Below are 24,609 nucleotides of genomic sequence, written 5' to 3'. Positions count from 1 at the left end.
TATGACAGCAACACTCATCGCTCACAACAGTGACAAAACAATTACATTGACAATCATGTTACGTTATTTTCAGAATGTTTCCTTTTCTTTTTCATTACTTCTTTAACACACTACTTCCGTTGCGAAGCGCGGGTATTTTGCTAGTGGTAAAATAAAACCCTTTCCATGCGCGTGCATACTTCGTTAGTAATGAAGTCGGACTAAATAAGCCTGCGTCTTTGTTTCCCTTCGTGCTGAAGACACTTTGAAAGTGAACGGACCGATTTCCTGCCTATTCTTGATAGTCATGGCTGCGCGCAGGGTTTGCATGTTAGCGTCCAGCATACTTAGGTAGTGTATACTAGTGCACCTTCTGAAGTTGTATTCTTTTTTATTTCTCCCAATAATTATAATTATTTCGTTAGGTTACACCAGTATACTGTTGATTTTGCAAGTTTAATTCTCGGTTTCATATCGTGCTGAATAGAAAAGGACACCGCAACTGCAGTATCTAATAACGCTTTAACACGGATTATACAGTATTCCAGTTTTTAGGAGTTCGGCACAATTTAAGCTTTGACAATCGATATATTTTATTTTTGGGGTTGGATATTGATTCATATAGGGCTGCAAGTGTTGTTTAAATTGCCTTAATTTTGTATTAATATGGAGCTAAATTTAAAATAAAAGAAATACTCCTTAGCTGTACTGCTTTCAGATACATGGTTTATGGCACCATGTGTTTAAAACTTGAGTAAAACGTAAAATTAAACTTTAATTGCTTACGGTTGATCAGGCGTAAGAATTGGCGCTTTTTATGTATAAATTGCGATCCTCTATTGAACCTTTCCCTTTCGTAAAAGTATCAAAAACCCAAACTTACCCTGTTAATTGGCTGTTACTTTGTTATATTGCTTCTGTTCATCTAGGCTTAGATTTTTCTGCACTGCATTAATTTTTTTGTCCCATTTTACCTCTTACTCTGGTGCCATAAGAACAAATATATCATTTACATATATTCATTTTAAAAGTTAACTATATCTAAATAAACAATAGTAATTGTTGTATTTTAAGAAAAAAATCTTTTTCTCCTGTAGGTATTCTGTTGGTGTACCACGCTGCAGCAGGCAAAGACTGTTGATTAGAATTCCTTGTTTCTTGCAAAGACATTGGCATTCTGTGTCACTTGGAGCTGGACTATGTGCAATTCCCTTTGTACCGGTATTGTGTTCAGTAGTTTATATTACACTTAAAAAAATGAAAATGATTGGTTTGAGAGTATATTATGTTAAAACGTTCATAACCCAGTTTTTAGATAACCAGTTCATAAAGTCTCATATACTGTCACAGGTTGTGTCTACCAAAAGACAATTAAACTTTACACCAAAAGAACAAACATTAAGGCAGTAACAAATGCAGTTAAGATTTCTAATAAATAATATTCACTTAAGTGTAGAATGCAAGTATGTTCAATTTGTTTTAATACAGTCATACAGATAAAAATACATAGCTTAACACAACAAAGTCTCTTGGGTCTGTTTTAAAGGTGATGAATGATGTTGAATACAAATAAACAATAGTACAGAAACTGTTTCATAGATTAAAAACAACTGTGCTTAGGTGTTGTTCTTAAATCTAAACTTTAGCTCTGTTTTTGCTGTTTTATGCACAGTTCTAAAATAAGTTCAGAACTGCATACAAACGTGCAGTTCTTCCATCCATATAAATTTTATCTTGGTATGCAAGACAGAAGCCAACTATGGACAGAATAACATCCCAGCGTAGGTCATGCAAACAATTATACACTAGGTTGCTCTTTATTTAACTAAATACAAAATGAACTCAAGTTCATCTCATTTAAACACATCCTCATTGGTCTGTAGTAAATATTAAGCTGCATTTCAGGCAACTGTCAAGGATAGTGATCTTCTTCAATGAAGTCTGCTGTTTGGTTTGTTCGGGCAGTATATGTACTGATCTCAATTAAGTTGTCTGTATGCACCCACTTCAAATCTCTCATACTTTTTAATATCTTCATTCAAATTATGTTTTAATTCTTTACCATAATCACATAACAGTGGCAAGTATTATGCTATTGAATAACATTAAAGTAATTTGAATGTACATTTGGAATTACAATGAACATTGTCATCAGCATACTGTGTTAGTGTTGGTTTTCCATCTAGTCTTCAATGATTGTAGACAAATGGTAGTTCAAAGGGGCTAGTTAATGGATGTAGAGTGGATGGTACACATATTGTATTTGCAGCCATTATTCTAAAGTCTCTTCAAACATAGGTGACTTGTATCGCAAAGTGTGTTGTGTTCCAAGTTAATTTTTGTCTTCCTCAAATATTTTTCATGCGATGCACTATTGACCATTTGGGGTGCCTGCAGGTAATGAGTAGCATTGATGGTTTTCCCTAGTCATAAAATTAAACCAGTATACACCCTTTAACTTCCCAAACTACACTTCACATTATCTGGGAAGCTGAGAGTACAATTTTTGGTCTCTGTATATTGGATAATATTGGTGTAATGTCATTAGTCGCTGTACTTGACTATCCAAATCAAAATGATGAAACCATTTCATCACCCATCAAAATAATCTTTGATAATTTGTGAGGAATTGTGTTGTGACACAAAGTTTCTAGTGTCCCAGGCTTTTTACCATATATTGGATAGCATGCTGCCCTTATCCAGTCCCTGCTGCCTTTATGGTCATTGCCACTTATTGATACCCTACAATGATTGCAATTTATAGTTCCAGGATTGATTGACATTAATTGTGTTTCAGTCTTTTTACACCAATGCCTGAATTTTGTTATTCCTGGACAAAGTGTTTCCCATCCCATATACAGTGCCTGTGAAAAGTATTCACATTTTATTATAGCACGACATTCAATTACAGTGGATTTAATTTGACATTTTTGCTATTAATCAACAGAAAAAATGAGTCGTTAAATGTCAAAGTAAAGATACATCTCTGAAAAGTGATCTAAATTAATTACAAAAAAATATAAAATAATTGATAAGTATGTACCCATTTCATGTCGGCAATTAGTAAATGCACCTTTGGCAGTAATTCCCTCCTTGAATGTGAGCGGATGGTTCTATATCTGCTATGCACATCTGGACACTGTAATTTTTCTCATTTATTCTTTTCAAAACTGCTGAAGCACTGTCAGGTTGTATGGGGGTCGTGAGTGAATAGCCTTTTTCAAATTAGACCTCAATTTCTCTTGTGGACTCTGATTTGACCACACCAGGGATTAACATATTGGAAAATCAGTTTTGGTTTAAATGTTTTTCTGTGTAGTTTTGGCTTTATACTTGAGATCAAAATCTTGCTGGAAGACAAATCTTCTCCCAAGTTGAAGGTTTCTTACAGACTACAGCAAGTTTTTCTCAAGGATTTCCCTATATCTCACCCTCTTACCCGAACAAGCCTTCCAGGGCCTTATTGCATACTGCCATCTCTACAGCATGAGAAGGCAGTACCACCATGGCAGGGATGATTTATTTTTAATAATGTGCAGTGTTTGGCTTATTCTAAATATGGTGTTCAGGCTAATGACAAATAAAGCTCAATTTTGGTCTCTTCAGACATAAAACCTTCTCCCAGCTGACTTCAGTGTCTCCCATGTGCTTTCTGTCAAATGTGTAGTCGATATGTCATGTGTATTTGTTTTTTTAACAGCGGCTTATACTTTTGCACTTTTTCATAAAACTGCAAGTGGAGATGCACCCAGGCAGCGATTGTATGCATAGTCACTGTGTAAAATGGTATGGCACTCCTGGTGGGGTTGACATTCTTTAAAAAAAAAAAAAAAATTCCCATTTTTAAAATTCTCTTTAAATTACTTCACATAGTTTTTAAATACACATAACTGTAAATTTTTGCAATTGTTGCACAAAGATAGTTCTCTAGCACTGTAGTTATAGGCTAGTGCTGCAATGCTTTGCTCAGATGGTGTGGTGTAAATGTTGGGTGATGTAAACACAAAAAAAGGGGCTGCGGGCTAATGGGCCATAAAATGGACCATTGGTTACACAGCAGCAAATCCCAAGTCTCCATGTTAGGCTACATTTCATTTATATTGCTCTGTGTCATGACTGCACTCTTGTCTTGCTCATCTGATATTGTTATCCTATGTTGTGTTCACTACACATGCCAGTCCTTGCCCATGAGGTCTGAGGTAGCAGCTTCCTTTCACTCCCACACCTCTTTGAGCTGTTCCATGCCAGGTTGGAGACTGCCTGGGACCAACATTTCAAGACTGACAGATTTTTGCAACCTGACACAAGCAATCTGCAAAGTCTTTTTCTTAGGTCCAGTCCAGTCTGCCAGTGTAACAGTATTTTTAGTTTTGGTAAACTTATTTGTTGTTTGGTAAACTGTTCATCATTTTCAGAACTGTTTACAATTTGGCAGATTAGTGCAGAAAGTTTTACAATGAGGAAGAAAGACAAATGTTAATAATAATAATAAATTGCACATACAGTGCATCCGGAAAGTATTCACAACTCATCACTTTTTCCACATTTTGTTATGTTACAGCCTTATTCCAAAATGGATTACATTTCATTTTTTTCCTCAGAATTCTATACACAAACACCCCATAATGACAACGTGAAAAAAGTTTACTTGAGGTTTCTGCAAATTTATAAAAAAACACTGAAATCACATGTACATAATTATTCATAGCCTTTGCTCAATACTTTGACTTGCGATTTTTGCAAATTTATTAAAAATAAAAAAATTGAGCGCATGTATATAAGTATCCACAGCCTTTGCCATGAAGCTCAGAATTGAGCTCAGGTGCATCCTGTTTCCCCTGATCATCCTTGAGATGTTTCTGCAGCTTAATTGGAGTCCACCTGTGGTAAATTCAGTTGATTGGGCATGATTTGGAAAGGCACACACCTGTCTATATAAGGTCCCACAGTTGACAGTTCATGTCAGAGCACAAACCAAGCATGAAGTCAAAGTATTGAGCAAAGGCTGTGAATACTTATGTATGTACATGTGATTTCTGTTTTTGGTGTTTTTTTATAAATTTGCAGAAACCTCAAGTAAACTTTTTTCACGTTGTCATTATGGGGTGTTGTGTGTAGAATTCTGAGGAAAAAAATGACTTAAATCCATTTTGGAATAAGGCTGTAACATAACAAAATGTGGAAAAAGTGATGCGCTGTGAATACTTTCCGGATGCACTGTATGTAGCATTTAATTGTAATGTTAATAATATCAATCCACAGTGGAAAGCTTTTGTTTCAGATAGAGTCTCCAGTGTTTGGTAACCTTTTTCCTTCCTTGGGAACAGGAATTGGCTGAACCTTGAAGCAGAATTGTATAGCCATTAAGCAGGCTCAGCCTTTAAGTTGATTTGACCATTTGTGAGTAGTTTTTTTTCATTTTATTTCCCCATTTGTTGTATATAACCTGTTTGTTACTTTTCTCCTGCTTCTAATCTGGATACATTTATAACTGCTGTAGCAGACAACTGGGGACTTTGCCTGGCCAGGATGCCCCTGTGATGTAAGGACCAGGGGAGAGAACATGTTAGGGGCAATACCTCCCCTGGAACACAAGAAGGCAAACCCCCTGGATTGCATCGGGGCCACAAGCTTGGAAGCGCAGCCCTTTTGATGCTCGTAGCCACCACCAGGGGGCGCTTGGACAGTTCCGGAGCCCTGGTCTGCATCACTTCCGCCATACCCGGAAGTGCTGTCAGAAGAAGATCCGGGTGCCCATGCAGCACTTCCGTCACACCTGAACAGCACCTGGAACACTTCCTGGTGCAGTGTGAAAGAGGCTGCCTCACTCCGTTCAAGGAGTCAGAGTCAGGAGGTTGAGGACAAAGCTTGCGTGGAGGACTGGAAGCAGCAGTGAAGAGAAATAAAGGAAGAGTAAAATAGAGAGAGAAGGGACTGTGCATATTGCTAAAGAGCATTGTTGTTGATGATTTGTGTGCTAGAAGTTTTAAAGTTTTAAAAAGCTTTTGTTATTTCATATCAGTTAATATAAAAAATAATTTGGCTTATACAGTACATATAGAATACAAAATCATAGACTCATACTAAAAAACTACTTTATCCTTGTTAACATTGTCACATGCAGTATTTTTTATAGAATTGTTATCATAAGTTGTGCCTAGTAACAGTTCAGTACTAATTCATTTAAGATAAAAAAAAATGGTGGTAATAAAAATACTTTAGTTCCTGGAGGTAGTATGCCAAGAAAAAAGTTTGAATATCCTGGCCTAAATCTATCGCATGATATTTGACCATATATTCAACAAAAGTCTGCTATACTTAAGCATTTGCTTTGAATAATAGGTCTGCTATTATTAAAGCCATGCTGTGTGACTGCTGTTAGTAGGAACTGAGATCTAAGGACATGTCCAGCTTTGCAGTATTGGGTTTGTATCAAGGTAACCAGGTGGTGCATCTCTTTGTGGGGTATTGGCTTAAAGAAGTTAGGAAACCACTGAGCTAAGCCACCGTACTGCCTCACCACCAGTAGGACCTTACAAATGCAGGTGCATTTAGACTACAATCAATTGAAACATCTTGACTACAGGCAGGAGATCTCCATTTAATTAAATATGACATATTTAATGGTGTACTGCACGATAATGTGCAGTGAATACACTTCACTTGAGCATTCCTAGTTTTCATAATCTTTCGCTGTCTCTGTTTAGCATTCATTTGCTCAGAGGTTGATGCGCTTGCTGCTTCCTGAGCAGCTCTTCTTTTCTCCACCCTAGCGGCCCGCTGCTTCTCTTCTTTCTTCTGCATCTTTTCACATTAAAATTGATTAAGTTAGTTTTTGTGTTGCAATTACTTAGGACATTTTCTTTAATTTTTCACTTAAGCTGGCACTTAAGTCTTCAACCTGCCTCAAGAATTTTTCTCAAAGGTGGTGGGGAATGAGAATGGCGCCCATATGCATGCGCTGCATGGCCGCCCTGCTGCGCGCTGCTAAGAGCTGATTCTACAATAAAATAAAAATAAAAAGAGTAATAAAAATCATCACCCCTATAGCGGATAGTAGACGTCACGTGGTATATGTGTACCAGATTTCAAGTAAATAGGTGAAACGGTTTGCGAGCTTCAGGTGATTTAAAATCCTGGACAGACAAACGAACAGCCACGGTAGCGTATTATATAAGAAGATAGGGTGAATACATGTTCTTCTTTTAGCTGCTCCCATTAGGGGATGCCACAGCGGATCATCTTTTTCCATATCTTTCTCTCCTCTGCATCTTGCTCTGTTAAACCCATCACCTAGATGTCCTCTCTTACCACATCCATAAATCTCCTCTTAGGCCTTCCTCTTTTCCACTAACCTGGCAGCTCTATCCTTAACATATACTCAGCATCTCTCCTCTGCACATGTCCAAACCAATGCAATCTCTCTTCTCTGACTTTGTCTCCAAACCGTCCAACTTGAGCTGACCCTCTAATGTACTCATTTCTAATCCTATCCATCCTCGTCACACCCAGTGCAAATCTTCGCATCTTTAACTCTGCTACCTCCAGCTCTGTGTCCTGTTTTCTGGTCATTGACACCTTCTCCAACCCATATAACTTAGCTGGTCTTACTACTGTGCTATAGACCTTCCCTTTCACTCTTTCTGATACGTGTCTGTCACAAATTACTCCTGACACTCTTCTCCACCCATTCCACCTTGCCTGCACTCTTTTTTTCACCTCTCTTCCACAATCCCCATTATTCTGTACTGTTGATCCCAAATATTTAAATACCTTCACCTTACACACATGTATTCTGTCTTGTTCCTACTAACCTTCATTTGTCTCCTCTGCAGAGCATATCTCCAGTTCTCCAGGGTCTCCTCAACCTGTTCCCTACTATCGCTACAGATCACAATGTCATCAGCAAACATCATAGTCTAACGGGGACTGCTGTCTAATCTTGTCTGTCAACCTGTCCATCACTATTGCAAATAAGAAAGGGCTCAGAGCTGATCCCTGATGTAATCCCACCTTTACCTTGAATGCATCAATCACTCCTACCGCAGACCTCACTACTGTCACACTTCCCTCGTACATTTCCTGTACAACTCTTACTTACTTTTCTGCCACTCCCGACTCCTTCATACAAAACCACAGCTCCTTTCAAGACACCCTGTCATATACTTTCTCCAGGTCCACAAAGACGCAATGCAACTCCTTCTTGCCTTCTGTATACTCCATCAACATCCTCACAGCAAGTATTGCATCTGTGATGCTATTTCTTGGCATGAAACCATACTGCTGCTCACTAATCATCACCTCACTTCTTAACCAAGCTTCCACTACTCTTTCCCATAATTTCATGCTGTGGCTCATCAGTTTTATCCCACTGTAGTTACTGCAGTCCTGCACATCCCCCTTATTCTTAAATATTGGCACCAGTACCTTTCTTCTCCACTCCTCAAGCATCCTGTCACTTTCCAAGATTCCATTAAACAATCTGGTTAAAAACTCCACTGCCATCTCTCCTAAACACCTCCATGCTTCCATAGGTATGTCATTTGGACCAATGGCCTTTCCATTTTTCATCCTCTTCCTAGCTGTCTTTACTTTCTCCTTGCTAATCCGTTGCACTTCCTGATTCATTATCTTCACATCATCCAACCTTCTCTCTCTCTCTTGTTCTCTTCATTCATCAGCTTCTCAAAGTACTTTTTCTGGTCAACACACTTCTCGCTTGTGAGTATGTTTCCATCGTTATCGTTTATCACTCTAACCGGCTGCACATCTTTACCTGCTCGGTCCTTCTGTCTAGCCAATCTGTACAGTTTCTTTTCTCCCTCCTTAGTGTCCGACCTCTCATACAACTCATCATACACCTTTTCTTTAGCCTTTGCCACCTCTCTCTTCACCTTGCGCCTTATCTCCTTGTATTCTTGTCTATTTTCTGCATCTCTCTGACTGTCCCACTTCTTCTTTGCCTTCCTCTTCCTCTGTACAATCTCCTGTACTTCCCCATTCGACCACCATGTTTCCTTTTCCTCCTTTCTCTGTCCAGATATCATGCCAAGCAACCTTTATTGCTGTCACCCTTACTACATCTGCTGTAGTTTCCCAACTGTCTGGTAACTCTTCACTATCACCCAGTGCCTGCTTCGCCTCCTTCCTAAAGTCAACCTTGCAGTCTTCCTTTTTCAACGTCCACCATTTGATCCTTAGCTACACTCTCACTCTGTTCCTCTTTTTGATCTGCAACGTCATCCTACAGACCACCATCCTATGCTGCTTAACTACACTTCCCCTGCCACCACTTTGCAGTCTTCAATCTCCTTCAGATTGACTCTTCTGCATAGGATCTAATTCCTCCACTCTTGTATGTAACCCTATGTTCCTCCCTCTTCTTAAAATACGTATTCACCACAGCCATGTCCATCCTTTTGGCAAAATCCACTATCATCTGACCTTCTTCATTCCTTTCCTTGACACCATACCTATCCATCACCTCCTCACTCCAAAAATCTTCTTTCTCATCCATCGCACACCCTACTTGTGGGGCATATGCACTAATAACATTCATCATCACACCTCCAATTTTCAGCTTCATAATCATTAATCTGTCTGACACTCTTTTCACCTTCAAAACACTCTTGACATACTGTTCCTTCAGAATAACACCTAACCCATTTCTCCTCCCATCCACACCATGATAGAACAGAATCCACCTCTAATCCACCTGGCCTTACATTTAGTCTCTTGCACGCACAATATATCAACCTTCCTTCTCTCCATTATATCTACTAACTCTTTCTGCTTACCAGTCATACTGCCAACATTCAAAGTTCCAACCCTCATGTTCCACTCTCTTTACCGTCCTCCTCTCCTGCCTCCGGACACATCTCCCTCCTCTTCTTCTCCTTCTTCGGCCAACAGTAGCCTAGTTTCCGCCAGCACACTGTTGGCAGTCGTCGTTAACCTGGGGCTCGACTGATCCGGTATGGAAATTTGTATTGTCCACATATTGCTTTGGCAAAATTTTACACCGGATGCCCTTCCTGACGTAACCCTCCCCGTTTATCTGGGCTTGGGACTAGCATGAAGAAACACACTGGTTTGTGCATCCCCTGTGGCTGGTTTCAGAGGGTGAATACATAGGGTTTGTTAATTTGTGGAGAGATATGTGTGGCGTTTTATTAGCCAGTGATCTGTGTTCTTATAATTTCCAGTAGCAGCTGCCACCCATAACTGATTGGTGACAACTTGCTCCTTACTAAAGTTTTTTAATTGAGTGATCAATTAAATGTTTCCTAAATTAAGTTAAAAAGTAATTGATTTTTTTAAATGGAAGGTTTGCTGGATCCAATGCAGGTGCTTTCATTTACATGTTAAAGTTATACATGATTGTCAACTGCAGGAAACGTCTTTCTTCAGATGAAAATCAGTTACTGCATACCGTTGGATACCCTGTTGCCAGAAATTTTTTTGTCACTGTGAACTAGTGCTGGGCAGTATACTGGGTCATACCAAAAACCGTTTTTTATTTTTGCTATGATATTGATTTTTTTTTTATATCGCAACACCGGTTTTAATAGCCTAAACAACGTTCGGAACGTGGCGCAGCAGGAAACTGTTTAAGGGGGGACCTTTTTCACTGCTGCACCCCTATACATGCATGCAACAAAGTACATGCATTAGTGGAGGTATTGAGCGGATGAAAAATGGACAGAGAACATTCTGAAACTGAAGCGGTAGCAGACGATAAAGTTGAATATAATGACACAGAAGAACTTTTGCCGAAAAAAGGAGCCGTGTCTGTTGTCGGGAGATACTTTGGTTTTAAAAGGTTGGATGTGGACCATTATGTTCAAATCTGTTTATACTGTTTCTATAGTACTGGATAATACTGCAAGCCAAGTTGTACTTGTTTTATTTTTTTTCAATACTGTGTAATGTACCTGGATACTGTGTAATAGTGTGACGACATGTTGACTTTATTCTCGACATTTCCACTTTAATGTCGACTCTTATGACAAGAATAAAATTGACATGCTGGCTTTATTCTCGTAATTTGTCATTAAAGTAGAACATCGTAAACTAAACTTAATCTTAAAATGAATATTTAATTTACTAGATTTTCTCAAACATCGTCATAAGTTATGTATCACATTAAATGCTTTGTGTTGTGTTCCCCGATCTATGTTAATTGCTATGTGCTTCTTAAACTGACTTCCTCTTGCACTAAGAGGAGGTACAGGCAGTGCTCGACATACACACAATGCATTCATTTCATGATATTCCTGCTCCCTGAACATTTAGAATGCTAAGATAAATACTTGATATAATTTTCATAATGAAATGCATTAAAGCATGTATTAATCATGTGCGGGCATGGTGGTATGGAGGTTGCACTGCTGTCTGAGTCCTGAGTGTTCCCTGCCTTGAATTTGCATGTTTTTCTGGTGGGTTTACTCGGCATGCTTCAGTTTCCTTTCAGAGTTACGTGGTTTTGTTATGCTTGACCCTGCTAGTGTTTGTGTTGCTCATATTCACCCTACGATTAGCTGGCTCCTCGTTCAGGATTTGCTCCTGCCTCGCACACAATGCTTGCTGGGATGGGCACAATCCTGAATGGATGGCATATTTAAACATGTATAACGAAGATTTTTTTAAAGTTCTGAACACTCCATGGTCCAAGTTTATAACTAATTTTAATTTCACAAAGATGTTTATCATGTGGTGATTGGGTATGTAGAGAAAGAAAAAGATAGAATAGGAACTCTGGGTTTGGTACGTCAGATAGAGACAGCATGCATGCAATATAGAAAGCCTGTTCAGAAGAACACCCATTGAATTCTGTGTTCGTGTCTCCGACCACCAGATCACAAAGCCAACATTTACACAATATTTAAGTTTAACCTGTGTGATACCCATTCATACATCCAGTTTTTTGAAGCCTCGTTGCACCTTCCATAAAGTTCTCTACACTGAATGTACACCCGCCTCACTACTGTGCATGTTTAATACCTGCTTTAAAGCATTTCATCATGAAAATATTAAGTATTTATCTTAGCATTCTAAATGTTATGAGAGAAGGAATATCATGAAGTGAGTGGATTCTGTGTGGCGATCCCTAACTGTGCCTCCTCTTAGTGCGGAGGAGGTCAGTCTTAAGAAGCGCACAGCGATTAACAACTGGGTCTGGGAACACTTAACACAAAGCATTTAATGTGCTACATTAACTTATGATGGGGTTTGAGAAAATCTATTAAGTTAAAGAAGAAGAAGTTTAGTTTACGACATTCTAGTTTAATGACAAAATAAACTGAGAATAAAGTGTAAATGGTGACTTTAATCTCAACATAAGCATCAAGACTAAAGTGGAAATGTTGAGAATAAAGTCAGCATGTCGACTTTATTCTCGACATATAGTTTTCTTTTTTTCTTCACCATGGCCATAATACGCTTCCATAGGGCTATACCACAAATAGCATTATAAATGCACGTTGCAGTTTTATTATTTATGTAAATAGCTTAGCTTGAAGCAAGGTCCATATTAATGCAATTTGCCTTAATGATAGTTCAGTTGGTAAAGATGTTTTACCAAGTTGCACTTGTATTGTTTTATTTTATTTTTATTTGGTGAATATTGTGTAATGCACCTGGACTTGAAGTCTTGAAGTAATAGTATTATTACTAGAAGTTGCACTATTATTTATTTTATTGTTATTATGTATTAGTTTAAATATTATGCAGTTTAATGATGGTAAAGTTGTTTAAAAAGTCACTTTAAAGTGTCAGTGCACAGAGATTGTTAACATTAACAGAAAGTGTAGTTGGTTTACAAAAAATATTCAGTATTTATTGCTTTTCTAAGACATGTTCAGTGCAATACAACTTTTGAAAAGCACCTCTGAATATTTTACTAAGTCTAAATGCCTCTTTGGATTGTTCAAAATATGTTGTCAAAATTTTACCTCAAGATGTTTGCACAATTTGTTCAAAAAAAAGGTACTATATTTTGACTGCAACTGTCATGCAGTGTGATTCCTGCTCTTCATTAAGTGCCACCTCTTGAAAACTATCACTTTATGGGGCTATGCAAACCTGTATTAATACTTGTGTGCACATTAAAATGTTTTTTGTACAATGCTCATGACAGTGAAAGAAGTTATTCGTAGCCAGTCTTCTGCAGTAATTGCAGTGGAAAATGTGGTTAACATCCACTCATACATGGGGAAAAAATACCGTCGATTACCATGAAACCAGTATAATTTTAAAAATACTGTGATATAGAATTTTGGTCGTACCGCCCAGCACTACTGTGAACATGTCATTTTAATCTGTGTTTAACTATGAATTCTTAGAGAAATCAGGTTAATCAAATTTTTTGTATTAGCTTTATTGCAGTTCTTTTATTTTAGAGTACTTTAAAATATACCATATAGATAAGTAAAAAAGTATGCTAAACTTTTTATATTACATATTCATTTGTAAAACCATTTTAACACTGCATGGTATTTATTAATGAGTAATCGTTCATTAATTGATTTTCCTGAAGTGATTTTGACCTTGTACAGAGCCATTTGAGGGTTTTTTTTATTCTTATTTTGGAAAAATTTTAACAGATGATGTTATGTCCCAACTGATTTATAAAATTAATGCTATGTTTAACTGCAAATAAAAGAGTCTTTGTACTTGGGTTTGGCAATAAAAAACACTTTTTGCTGTACAATTTAGTTCAATGAAATATGTAAAATCTGTAAAGTCTATTAAGTGTATGTAAAAGGTGTAATAGAAACCATTCACACAGAGCTCTTTGCATAACAAAATTCAGTGAAGTGGCATCAAATATGGGAACATGCAAATGGTTTATTTAGTAAATATTTTGAAATCACTGTGTTTTTGTGCATTAAGAATGTCCTGTACAAATCATATTTATACAGCACAAACTTTTTTTACTAGCTAATATGTATCATTTTAGTTTACAACAAGTGTTTTAGTATAAATTGTTTAATGTTTTTGTTTGTAATATCGTAATAAATATATTAATTACAATATTCTCTGGTATGTCAGTTTTTTTTCAGTGAAATGAAGTCAGTTTAATATATACACATTTAATTTTTATTATTGACATTTTTTTCTCTTTTAAGATAGTTTGACTCCAGCATGCTATTTCAAATTATTAGAACTCCCCTTTTAATGAGCAATCGAATACGCAGTTGGACCCTGTTCACTTCTTCTTCTTTCGGCAACTCCTGTTAGAGGTTGCTACAGCAGATCATCTTCTTCCATATCTTTTTGTCCTGCGCATCTTGTTCTGTTACACCCATCACCTGCATGTCCTCTCTCACCACATCCATAAACCTTCTCTTAGGCCTTCCTCTTATCATCTTCCCTGGCTGCTCTACCCTTAGCATTCTTCTCCCAATATACTCAGCATCTCTCCTTTGCACATGTCCACACCAACATAATCTCGTCTCTCTGACTTTGTCTCCCAACTGTCCACCATGAGCTGACCCTCTAATGTATTAATTTTTAATTCTATCCATCCTCGTCATGCCCAGTGCAAATCTTAGCATCTTTAACTCTGCTACCTCCAGCTCTGTCTCCTGCTTTTTGGTCACAACAAGGCTACCTACTAATCTTTGACTCTTAATTAAAATTCCCAGTCATAAACTTTTGAATGTTTTTATGAAATTGTTTTATATAAGGAAACAAATGAAGGTGAAAATAGGTGTGTGGACAGAAATTACCTAATATAAAAATTTAGTGGTATAAGCTAATGATTAGACAGAATATTAGTATAGATAGACCAATGGAAAAGGTGAAATATAAAAAGCTTTAAAATGGTAAAGTGCAGTGCCAAATGATGATGCCCTTAGCATACAAACAATATTACTGAACAACTTTCTAACCAGTGGAGGAAAAGAATAAGCAGGTTGCGAAAATGAATAGATGGAAGGGCATCACATAGCTTAAGGGCAAGTTTAAATGGTACAATTCCTCGTCCTCTAAAATATAAATTACATAGGATATGGGGCATTTCTAGAATTTTATATTTTTGAATTTTAAATGGCAGGACACTAGAGTAAAAGCAGCAATAACTTCATTATATGTCTTCTTGACTTTTTATTTTTTTTATTTTACTGTTTTGATTACAGTAATTATATGATATAAAATAAATGATGTTTGTTTTATTGGATGGCTTTAACTTAAGTTTTTGCTATTAAGTATTAATTATATTTATGTATGAAAAAGTGAATATAACTATTATGCCATTTTTTTTTTCTTTTCAATGGTAGATTTTTGTGCATTTATTTTCTTTGTTTCTTTTTTTAGAAATCAGATTCTCTCACACATGAGGCTTTGATTAAAAGAGCAGCATCTTTAGTAACCGACAGCAGCAACACATATTTGTCACAAACAAGCCTTGCTTTAATTGAAGCCCTCACAGAATACACAAAGGTAATATATTTTCTTTAGACACTTTGAAACAAAAAGAAACATAATAATTTGTTTGCTTTTGCAACAAGATAAAGAATAAGGACTGTTTTAATTAAAACTGTCTAGATTTTCCACATAGGTTAGAAATAAGCAACAGTATATTGGATGTCTAGACTTTTGGCTTGGGAGAATTACTCTATGTTGTAGTTTATTTTAAAATATTAAACTGTTTTTGTAGTTTCTGTTTACCTATTGAGTTTGTAACCTGAGATGACAACTTTTTGTTCTCTGAACAAGTCAATGTTTTATGTGGTGTAGACTTTTATTTATGCCAAAATTTTGTGCTTCAGACTTTAAAAGCTAACAACTGGTAAAGATTATGATTATTTTGGCATTTTTTAAAAATGTTTTCATCTTTTTTTTACATAGCTCATGGCCCTATTTAAATTTGTATGAGTATTGTAATGTAACTTCATAAATATAGAAAAATGTTGAGTATTTTTCTGTTGTTTTTAAGAACAGTAGCATGGGCACCTCTTTTTTTTCCCACTGAATGTTTAAAATTTAACAAATGTTTTAAGAATCATGCACAAACAGAAAAGAGAGAGTTGTATATTTCAGTATTTATATACTTTATATTACATTTTTTGTCATAAATGGTTAATTCTGAAAGTGCTTCCTCACATTCAATAAAAATAAGGAATTCTTTCCTGGAGGTGTAGAAATTAATGATATAACAGCTTACAAACAATGCAGATGCTATAAACACTTACTCTTGTCTCTTTTTCAATATGGAATAAGGAATTTATATATAGTTCTTGATTTTTTTTACGAATTTGTGCCTGACTCTGAACTTTATGTGTTTGAATGTTTACACTCAAAACAACATTGGAAAAAATCATTCTTATTTAGTGTCTAATACTAAGCAAAATGCTCATTCTTATACAAAACTTTTATATGTAGACCAGCTGATTACCCAGTGGCTTCGCTCACTGAGCGCAAGGGAAAAAAATAAAATGTAGTATATAAATTACTAAACAGTAAAACATTAACATTTAAGAAGTAAAGATACATTGAGCACTACTGGAGTGGTTTAGGGTAAAGTACATTTTAAAGGCGCTATAACACAACAGGTAAGTAGTGCTAACAGCAGCTTAAATGTATTTGAATCATCTCTCAGTAGAAGATCCCTTGTGAAAGGTGCTACACGACTGGTGTGGTATATAAATAACATTTTGTATGTGATCCTACAAATTTCTGCCTGACAACGGTGCACTATGTGCCTGTGATTTAAGAGAAAAATTATTCTAAGAAATGTGGACGCTGCCCTTCCGTGCTTAACAGGCAGAAGGTCCAAATAACTCCCAAGTTCAATATTTTACATGAAGAGGTCGGTACATCTTCTTAGATGTAAACCCTACATGTTGTTAAAAGAATTCATCATAAAATCAACCTTGAATGTTGCAGGGTTTTAGTGACCCAAACTCACCTTAAGGTATGTAAGTAGTAAGTAGTCGTGCAGTGCAAATTACTTACTTCGATGGCGGCGATTACACTTATTTGCAAAGATTTCCACCTTCCCAGGAGCCGACGGGGCACTTGAAGTGTCACAAACAGTGCAAGAAGAGAGGACGCTGCTCAAAACTGCGAAGCTCTCGACCCAGTGGAGGAGCCCGACATTCCACACCTTTCAGCGTCCAATTTGTTCTCATGACCCGTCGTCGCTGAAGGCGGTCTTGTCTTCACATTGTTTACAGCTCGGCGCAGTTAAAAAGTAGAGAGACGTACTGGCAATTAAAAAAAAGTTACAATGTGGCAGTTTCCGCGACAGTGACGTGGACGAATAAATAAAACTTCTCTGTCAGAAAGCGCCTGGCGGCGGACGGCTCAACGCTGGAGTCCAGATAGGAGGGCTGGGAGAGGGCAACGCGGGGCGCACTTCTATGGGGTAGATCAGTGTGTTTGTGTTTATTTCTTTTCAATATCAGTAAAATAACTCTCACACAAATAACAATTCGTAAAGACAATATAAAAATGGCGTCCACAAACGAAGTGATTAATTCCTGTATTATAATATGTTCTGTGGTCATACGTAATTTCCATTTCGCGTGGTCATACGTAATTTCCGTTTCAAAAACGAAAAGAGTTTATATATATATATATATATATATATATATATATACTAGTAGAATACCAAGCCGCAGCGGAGAAGTAGTGTGTTAAAGAAGGTACCAAAAGAAAAGGAAAAATTTTAAAAATAATGTAACATGGTTGTTAATGTAATTGTTTTGTCATTGATATGAGTGTTGTTCTCATATCTATCTATCTATCTATCTATCTATCTATCTCTATATATATATATATATATATATATATATATATATATATATATATATATACCCGCTTGGTAGCGGAGAAGTAGTGTGTTAAAGAAGGAAAGAGAAAGAAAAGGAAACATTTTAAAATAACGTAACATGATTGTCAATGTAATTGTTTTGTCACTGTTATGAGTGTCGCTGTGATATATATATATATATATATATACAGCAAAATAACCAGCTTTGCAGCGATGTCATGTGTTAAAGAAGTTATGAAAAGAAAAGGAAACATTTTAAAAATAATGTAACATGATTGTCAAAGTAATTGTTTTGTGTATTTGGCGGCAGCGTCACAAAGTTGTTTTGGTAGCTGCATCAGAAAATGTACCACTGACGCCTGACACGCCTCCTTTTACTGTTTTCTCACAGCTTGGATTGCTGCTGTCATATATATATACACACACACATACATACATACATACATACATACATATCTATATCATATCTACATATCTATATACATATCTACATATACACATATATATATATATATATATATATATATACATATCTACATCATATATACACACACATACATACATACACACACACAAATTATATATATGTGTGTATGTATGTGTGTGTGTGTGTATATATATACACATACATATACTTGTGTGTATGTTTGTATGTGTCTATATGTGTGTGTATAGGTTTGGTCACTGAGTGCAAGGGAAAAATAATAAATTATAGTCTATAAGTTATTAAACAGTAAAACATTAACGTTTTAAGAAGTACAGGTACATTGAAATTACATTTTCTATGTGAACGCTCAAATTTGTGCCTCTGGTAATGTGCCTTACCGGCATTTAAAGAAAATTAGTTTTGTGTCCTCTGCAGTGTTAAGAGAGAAAGGCTTTGGTTTGGGATAAAAGAAAAAAAGGTGTAAAGAAAGGAAAGTTGCCTTTTTCTTTTATATAGTATAGAGAGATGTGTTCGCTGACGTTATGATCGCCTTTTGGGGACAGTCGCGTGGGTCTTGTGTAGACTGGTGAGACGTCCCCGCCATTAATCGGCTGTGATGGCACTGTCAGTCCTCCACCCTGTGCGTGTCTTCATAATCCGAGCTGAGGACCTCATAATCGTATACGTGCAAAAGAAAGTGTGAATCGCCTTAATATTATTTTGCCGTGGTGTAGAAAAGGGGTCCCGTGTTTGCACTTGTCTGGGCTATAGCGCAGGGGGAGGATGAAAAAAATTAAAAGTGTTCACTTTGACTTAAGGCAGAAGCGCAGTCAGCGTCTCAAAGGCCGGCACAGCTATGCAGCGCTGGCTGCTCGACTTTTGCTGGGCAGGAGACCCCAGTTTTGCAGACACGCTCATGATATCAAAAGTCTCAGCGCTCTTTGGAGGTCATTCATATATATATATATAGCAAAATACCCGCCTCGAGCGGAGAAGTAGTGTGTTAAAGAAGTAATGAAAAGAAAAGGAAACATTTTAATAATAACGTAACATGATTGACATTGTCATGAGTGTTGCTGTCATATATATGCCTGCCTAAATAAGTCACCCTCGCTTTGCTCTTACTTTTTACCGCTCATTTAATCATGGCTAGTGGCGGAAAAATTATAAAATGGAAGGAGGATGGCTTTACCAAAACAATTATTGATGGCTTAATCGATTATTCATAAAGCTTGAATTGGTGATCTGTTTTTCTGTGTTAACCTCATATTTTTCATACTTCTTCTCAAACTAAGGTGGTGCGAGGGTAAAATGAATCGGGATGCGCTTGATCAATGTAATCGTGTACCAGGAAATCATGCATTGACAAAAGCTCCCTTTGCTTGTAATGCAAAGTGTGATTAAATGCATTATTTTTAACGTTATGGAGCACATGCATCAAGCTTCTCAGCTGTGCTTGTGCTAAGAAAAGGAAAGATTTTAAAAATAACGTAACACGATTGTCAATGTGACCTTTTGTAAGTAGTGCCTGGAGGATTCAGTGTGTAGAAACTCTAGAGACAGCGTGTGTATTAACTTGTGGATTTTTCTGTGAGTATTTGGTGGCAGTCTGACGAAGTTGCTTCGGAAGACGGCGTGAGCGGAGCTCAGCTCAGAGCGAAATAGATGAATGGGAGGGGAGATGATGACGTGACTCCCCCACCCGCCTTTAACTGTCAATCCCCCACAAACACAGTCTCTGAATTTGCATAAGCACACCCCTTCACCTACAATTTTAACTTAGTTACAAAGTGATCAAAACTCTCGTTTATATCCCGTCGCCCTCTCATTAAACTTGTATCCCGCATTACCTGTGGGCATGTGAAACGCCAGCGTAGCCTGTCTATGAACTTAATTTAAAGTTTAGGTTTACACCTTGCTTTCTTTCCGAGGTAGCAGCACTCATGAATATGGTAGTATATGTCACTCGCTCGCTTCTTATTGTTTCGCTGCCTTCTCAATTACTGTATATAATGCATGTTTTCTTAAGCGCTTTTTGGAGGTCTTCCTGGTTTTCTACGCACTGTGTTGACAGTCAGTTCACGTGATTACGTGGGAGGCGTGATGATGTCACACGAAACTCCGCCCCCCCCCCACGTCTTTCCAGCTCAACCCAATTACAGTTAATGGAGAAAAATACCTTCCAGTTATGACCATTAGGCGTAGAATTTCGAAATGAAACCTGCCCAACTTTTGTAAGTAAGCTGTAAGGAATGAGCCTGCCAAATTTCAGCCTTCTACCTACACGGGAAGTTGGAGAATTAGTGATGAGTGAGTGAGTGAGTGAGTGGCTTTGCCTTTTATTAGTATAGATATATATAGATTTAAATGCAAGGTGTATTTGCTTAAGTACAGGAAAAAAGAGCATAAACATAAAATCACAGTGGCTTTAATTATTACATATTATTGCAATATAAAAAGCCTTACAAGCAGCTGTACTAGGCTAAAATATTCATTATTGATTTATATGTTGTCACAACAATAACCAAGAGACATTGGGAAGGTTTGGGGCAGCCACCCGTATATTATTTCCTGGCTGCAAAATCTGTCAAAAGACAAAGACATGTTTACACAACTGAGTCCAAAACAGAACTGAGTATCATCTTTAAGATGGCGGCTTTTAAACCCTCACGGGGTAAGTGATGTCATCAGGACCAGAACCAGAAATGACGTCATTGACCATCCCAAAACGGGCCGGGATTTCCTGAGAATGGTCTGTAAGGAATTGAGGGAGAGAATTAGCGCACTTCGCCACCCCCTGGTCCGGCATGAAACTACATTTATTCAGGCCCTTTGGTTGTCCCCTAAACACGCATGTATGACAATGTCTATAGTAAAGTATATGCCTCCCGTTTTGTTTTTTTTTTTATATAATCCAAAAAATATTAAGACCATACTGTATTCTTCAAAGTATGTTTATATTTATAGTCTAAATTAAAAGTGGGAATGTAGTGGCTAAACTATTTACAATTTTATATGTAAATATATAATATTATGTATTATGTGTATGTATTTATAACTAAATCAACTGCACACTTAACAGGAAGTCAAGATATGTATTTACAACGTAAATCTTTCCTTTTAAACTTTCCTTTAAAACCTTTTACAATCTTTGCTACTAGTTAACTAATTTTATAATTGAATAAATTCTGTTCAGTGCTTTCGATAAATACATGTCTATGGCATATGAGTTAAATGTGCCTTTTTTTCCCAGATTATATCTCCTAAAGATTTGCCTCTGTCAGGTTTACAACTGATGAATCCTGAGAGAGTTAAATTAAAACTTATTTTGACTGTATGATTAGGTGCTTCCCTTTTTTTATTTTGAAGGATTGTTTTTTTCTCTTTTAGGCAGTATATACCTTGATTTCCCTTCAGAAACGTTACATAAATATGATTGGAAAAATGAATCCAAAGGAGGAGAATGAAATATGGCAAGTTATAATTAGTCTTCGTGTGGAAGTAGGTATTTAAGTGATTTTAAGTTAATTTTGTAATGCATGAATTAAGGATGCTCTGATCAGGTTTTATAAGGCTGATACCAATCACTGATTTTACTGAACTGGGCGATTCCGGTACCGATTCCATGTTACTCCAGTTAGTTTCAAGGAATCTGCTTGCATATTTCCCGTCCATTCAACACAGTAAATCTTTGTTTCTTGATGTTCCAAGAACTCTGTATGGAAGAAATAAAATTTGGAAAGAAAGAAATATTTGAGACAGGAACCAGGAAGGAGGAAACTTGTACATTGGGTCTTGTATTTTCTCTACATCAAATGCTGAAGAGGGAGCATTCATCACTGTATTATATTACAGAATAATCAAAAAATTGGCAGAGGTCCATTTTTATAAACAACTGAATTTACATAACGGTGCTAAATTAATCCTGACATTTATTCTGCTTGGTTTGTTGGCTTACAAACCCAAATAACTTATCTAAATAAAAGTCTATTTTACTACACTCTTGTTCTTCCCATATCTCTTAGGTTTCACTATCACCCTTGAAATATCTGTGTATATGACAACTGTCCAGTCTTGCTGTTTGAGACATCTAATGATCTCATAATCATCTACTAGTACATTTTGTATTACATCAACCATTCTTCTAGTACATTGTTGTATTTTATTTACTTAATCATTTTAGTGGTTCTCTTCATGACATTTCTAAAACAAATATTTGAATATGTACTGCAAACCAAAATACTTACCGGTAAGTATTGTTAACTCCAAATTATTCTCTCACAGTCCCTCCTTTGGGATTTCTTAAAGTCCTACTTTAACTTGAAGTTGACTAGTTCTTCTACTAACTCTGTTTCTAATTGTATCAATTGTGTGGATGATATTGGCATTACATGCTTTCCTTTATAAATCTCAGATTTGTGTCCCATAAATTCATAACTTCTAAGTATGATGATAAAACATTGTATTCAACTGTTTGCTTAATGTCATACTTTTTCCTTTGTTAAAGTAACTAGTTGCTGTGTTATCCAGTAAATGTTAGCTATGTTAGTTTACAAAAATTTACCTAGTCCTATATTTTGTATTTGTGATCAGACTATTTAATACTGTTGGTGATGACAAATACAGCACAACGAATAATTTTTAAACCTCAAAAGCTACTATCTTAGTCGCAAAGACTTATACAACAATGACCAGAGAGACTCCTCATATAAACAGTCTTGCTTGCATCCTCATGCTCACATCCAATAAGTTGCCCTGATTTATCTTCACTTGTGATCTATGCTATAGTAGGTTACCACCTTTGTTCCATTAACACTAGAATACCTGAAGCCTGTGAAAATTTTCATTGTCCCTGTCCACATTAATTTTCCTGACATACACAAGGAACCTCCAATGTCATTATCACATTTGCCTTTATTTTGCAAATGTGTCGATTAGCAGCACTGTGCCTTCACTCACCCATCCCCCACTCAGCCAACTGAATGACCTTCCTGACACAGTAGCAAACTGTATTTATCCTCCCCAGCCAGAATTCTAATTTAGAGCTCACAGCAACATCATTTGAACAGTTTATTTTTATTCAGTTTTATTCTTGAATAAAAGCACACTTGCTTCATTTTACTTTGTTTGAAAGTGTTTTATATTCAGGAAATGCTTCTTGTAGGAAGCGACAACGATTGCTATAGTACATATGAGACTTCTTAGGTGCATACACAGTCACCGTGGTGCTGCCAGTTCTAAACGCTAGTATGGAGCATCCCTTGCATCTTGAAATATCTTTAACTGGAGGTGGATGTTTCCATTGTACCTTGTTTCAGAATAGAAGACACTAAGAATATCAGTCTGTACAAAATAAAGACATTCGCAAGCATGTGTATGTTTGCGTATATCATCTTAAACTGGTGACATTTGATACAGTAAACATATACTCTTGATTTTAGTCTGTAACAGTCTGTATATTTATGTAATAATATTCCCAGTCTATATTCATACTCGTAATGGTGGAATCTTTTTCAAGGGCGGCACATGAGGGGTTTATATGCAAAGTCCTCTGTAATGATTCAACAGAATGTAGACTTGCCAAAACAATTGAAACGTTCATGTTCAATGCAACTCCTTATTCAGGAAAGGACCATAGTTGCCCCACGTGACAAAGACTTTCCAAAAATGTTGTCAAGAAGCTTATGGAGCAGTTTCTGGATAAGGGCGGAACTGTAACATCTATGAGCGATGGAATGCTATTATTATTTCCTTCTGTCAATGAGGCAGCAGCATATTCATTGTCCTTCCTGCATATCTGGTTGATGTGGTTGAAAATGAAACACACAAACACACACATGCATTCAAATGTCTTTGGTTTGTACGGGCTGATATTTGGGCATCAGTTTTTACACATTCACAGCAATATGTCACTTGAACAATTTGTTTTTCTTTGGTTTCATTCTTAAATAAAAGCACACCTTTTGTGAAAATGTTTATATGATATTTGGGCTACACGTCACATTCTTCTTTTTCTTCTTTTGGCTACTCCCATTAGGGGTTACCAAAGCAGATCATCTTCTTCCATATCTTTCTGTCCTCTGCATCTTGTTCTGTTACACCCATCACCTGCATGTCCTATCTCACTACATCCATAAACCTTCGATTAGGCCTTCCTCTTTTCCTCTTCCCTGGCAGCTCTATCCTTAGCATCCTTCTCCCAATATACCCATCTCTCCTCTGCACATGTCCAAACCAACGCAATCTCGCCTCTCTGACTTTGTCTCCCAACAGTCCAACTTGAGCTGACCCTCTAATGTACTCATTTCTAATCCTATCCATCCTCGTCACACCCAGTGCAAATCTTAGCATCTTTAACTCTGCTACCTGCAGCTCTGTCTCCTGCTTTCTGGTCAGTGCCACTGTCTCCAACCCATATAACATA

General features: G+C 36.8%; 1 protein-coding gene across 2 annotated transcripts in view; it reads left to right on the top strand.

Moving 5' to 3' along the window:
- Positions 1 to 226: 226 nt before the first annotated feature.
- The window catches only part of LOC120523554 (diablo homolog, mitochondrial-like), a 54,697-nt gene continuing 30,314 nt past the window's right edge, over positions 227 to 24,609 (top strand). The window contains exons 1-4 of one of the 2 annotated variants that reach the window (XM_039744958.1): positions 227 to 330; positions 1,077 to 1,200; positions 15,298 to 15,423; positions 21,576 to 21,686. In XM_039744958.1, coding sequence (XP_039600892.1) covers positions 287 to 330; positions 1,077 to 1,200; positions 15,298 to 15,423; positions 21,576 to 21,686 — 405 coding nt within the window. In that variant the 5' untranslated portion in view covers positions 227 to 286. The remainder of the gene's footprint in view (positions 331 to 1,076; positions 1,201 to 15,297; positions 15,424 to 21,575; positions 21,687 to 24,609) is intronic. The other variant, XM_039744959.1, reaches the window with a different exon arrangement.

This window comes from Polypterus senegalus, chromosome 2, assembly GCF_016835505.1.
Source record: "Polypterus senegalus isolate Bchr_013 chromosome 2, ASM1683550v1, whole genome shotgun sequence".
NCBI lineage: Eukaryota > Metazoa > Chordata > Cladistia > Polypteriformes > Polypteridae > Polypterus > Polypterus senegalus.
The sequence above is the reverse complement of the archived record's forward strand: the minus strand, read 5'-3'. Positions and strand labels throughout refer to the sequence as shown.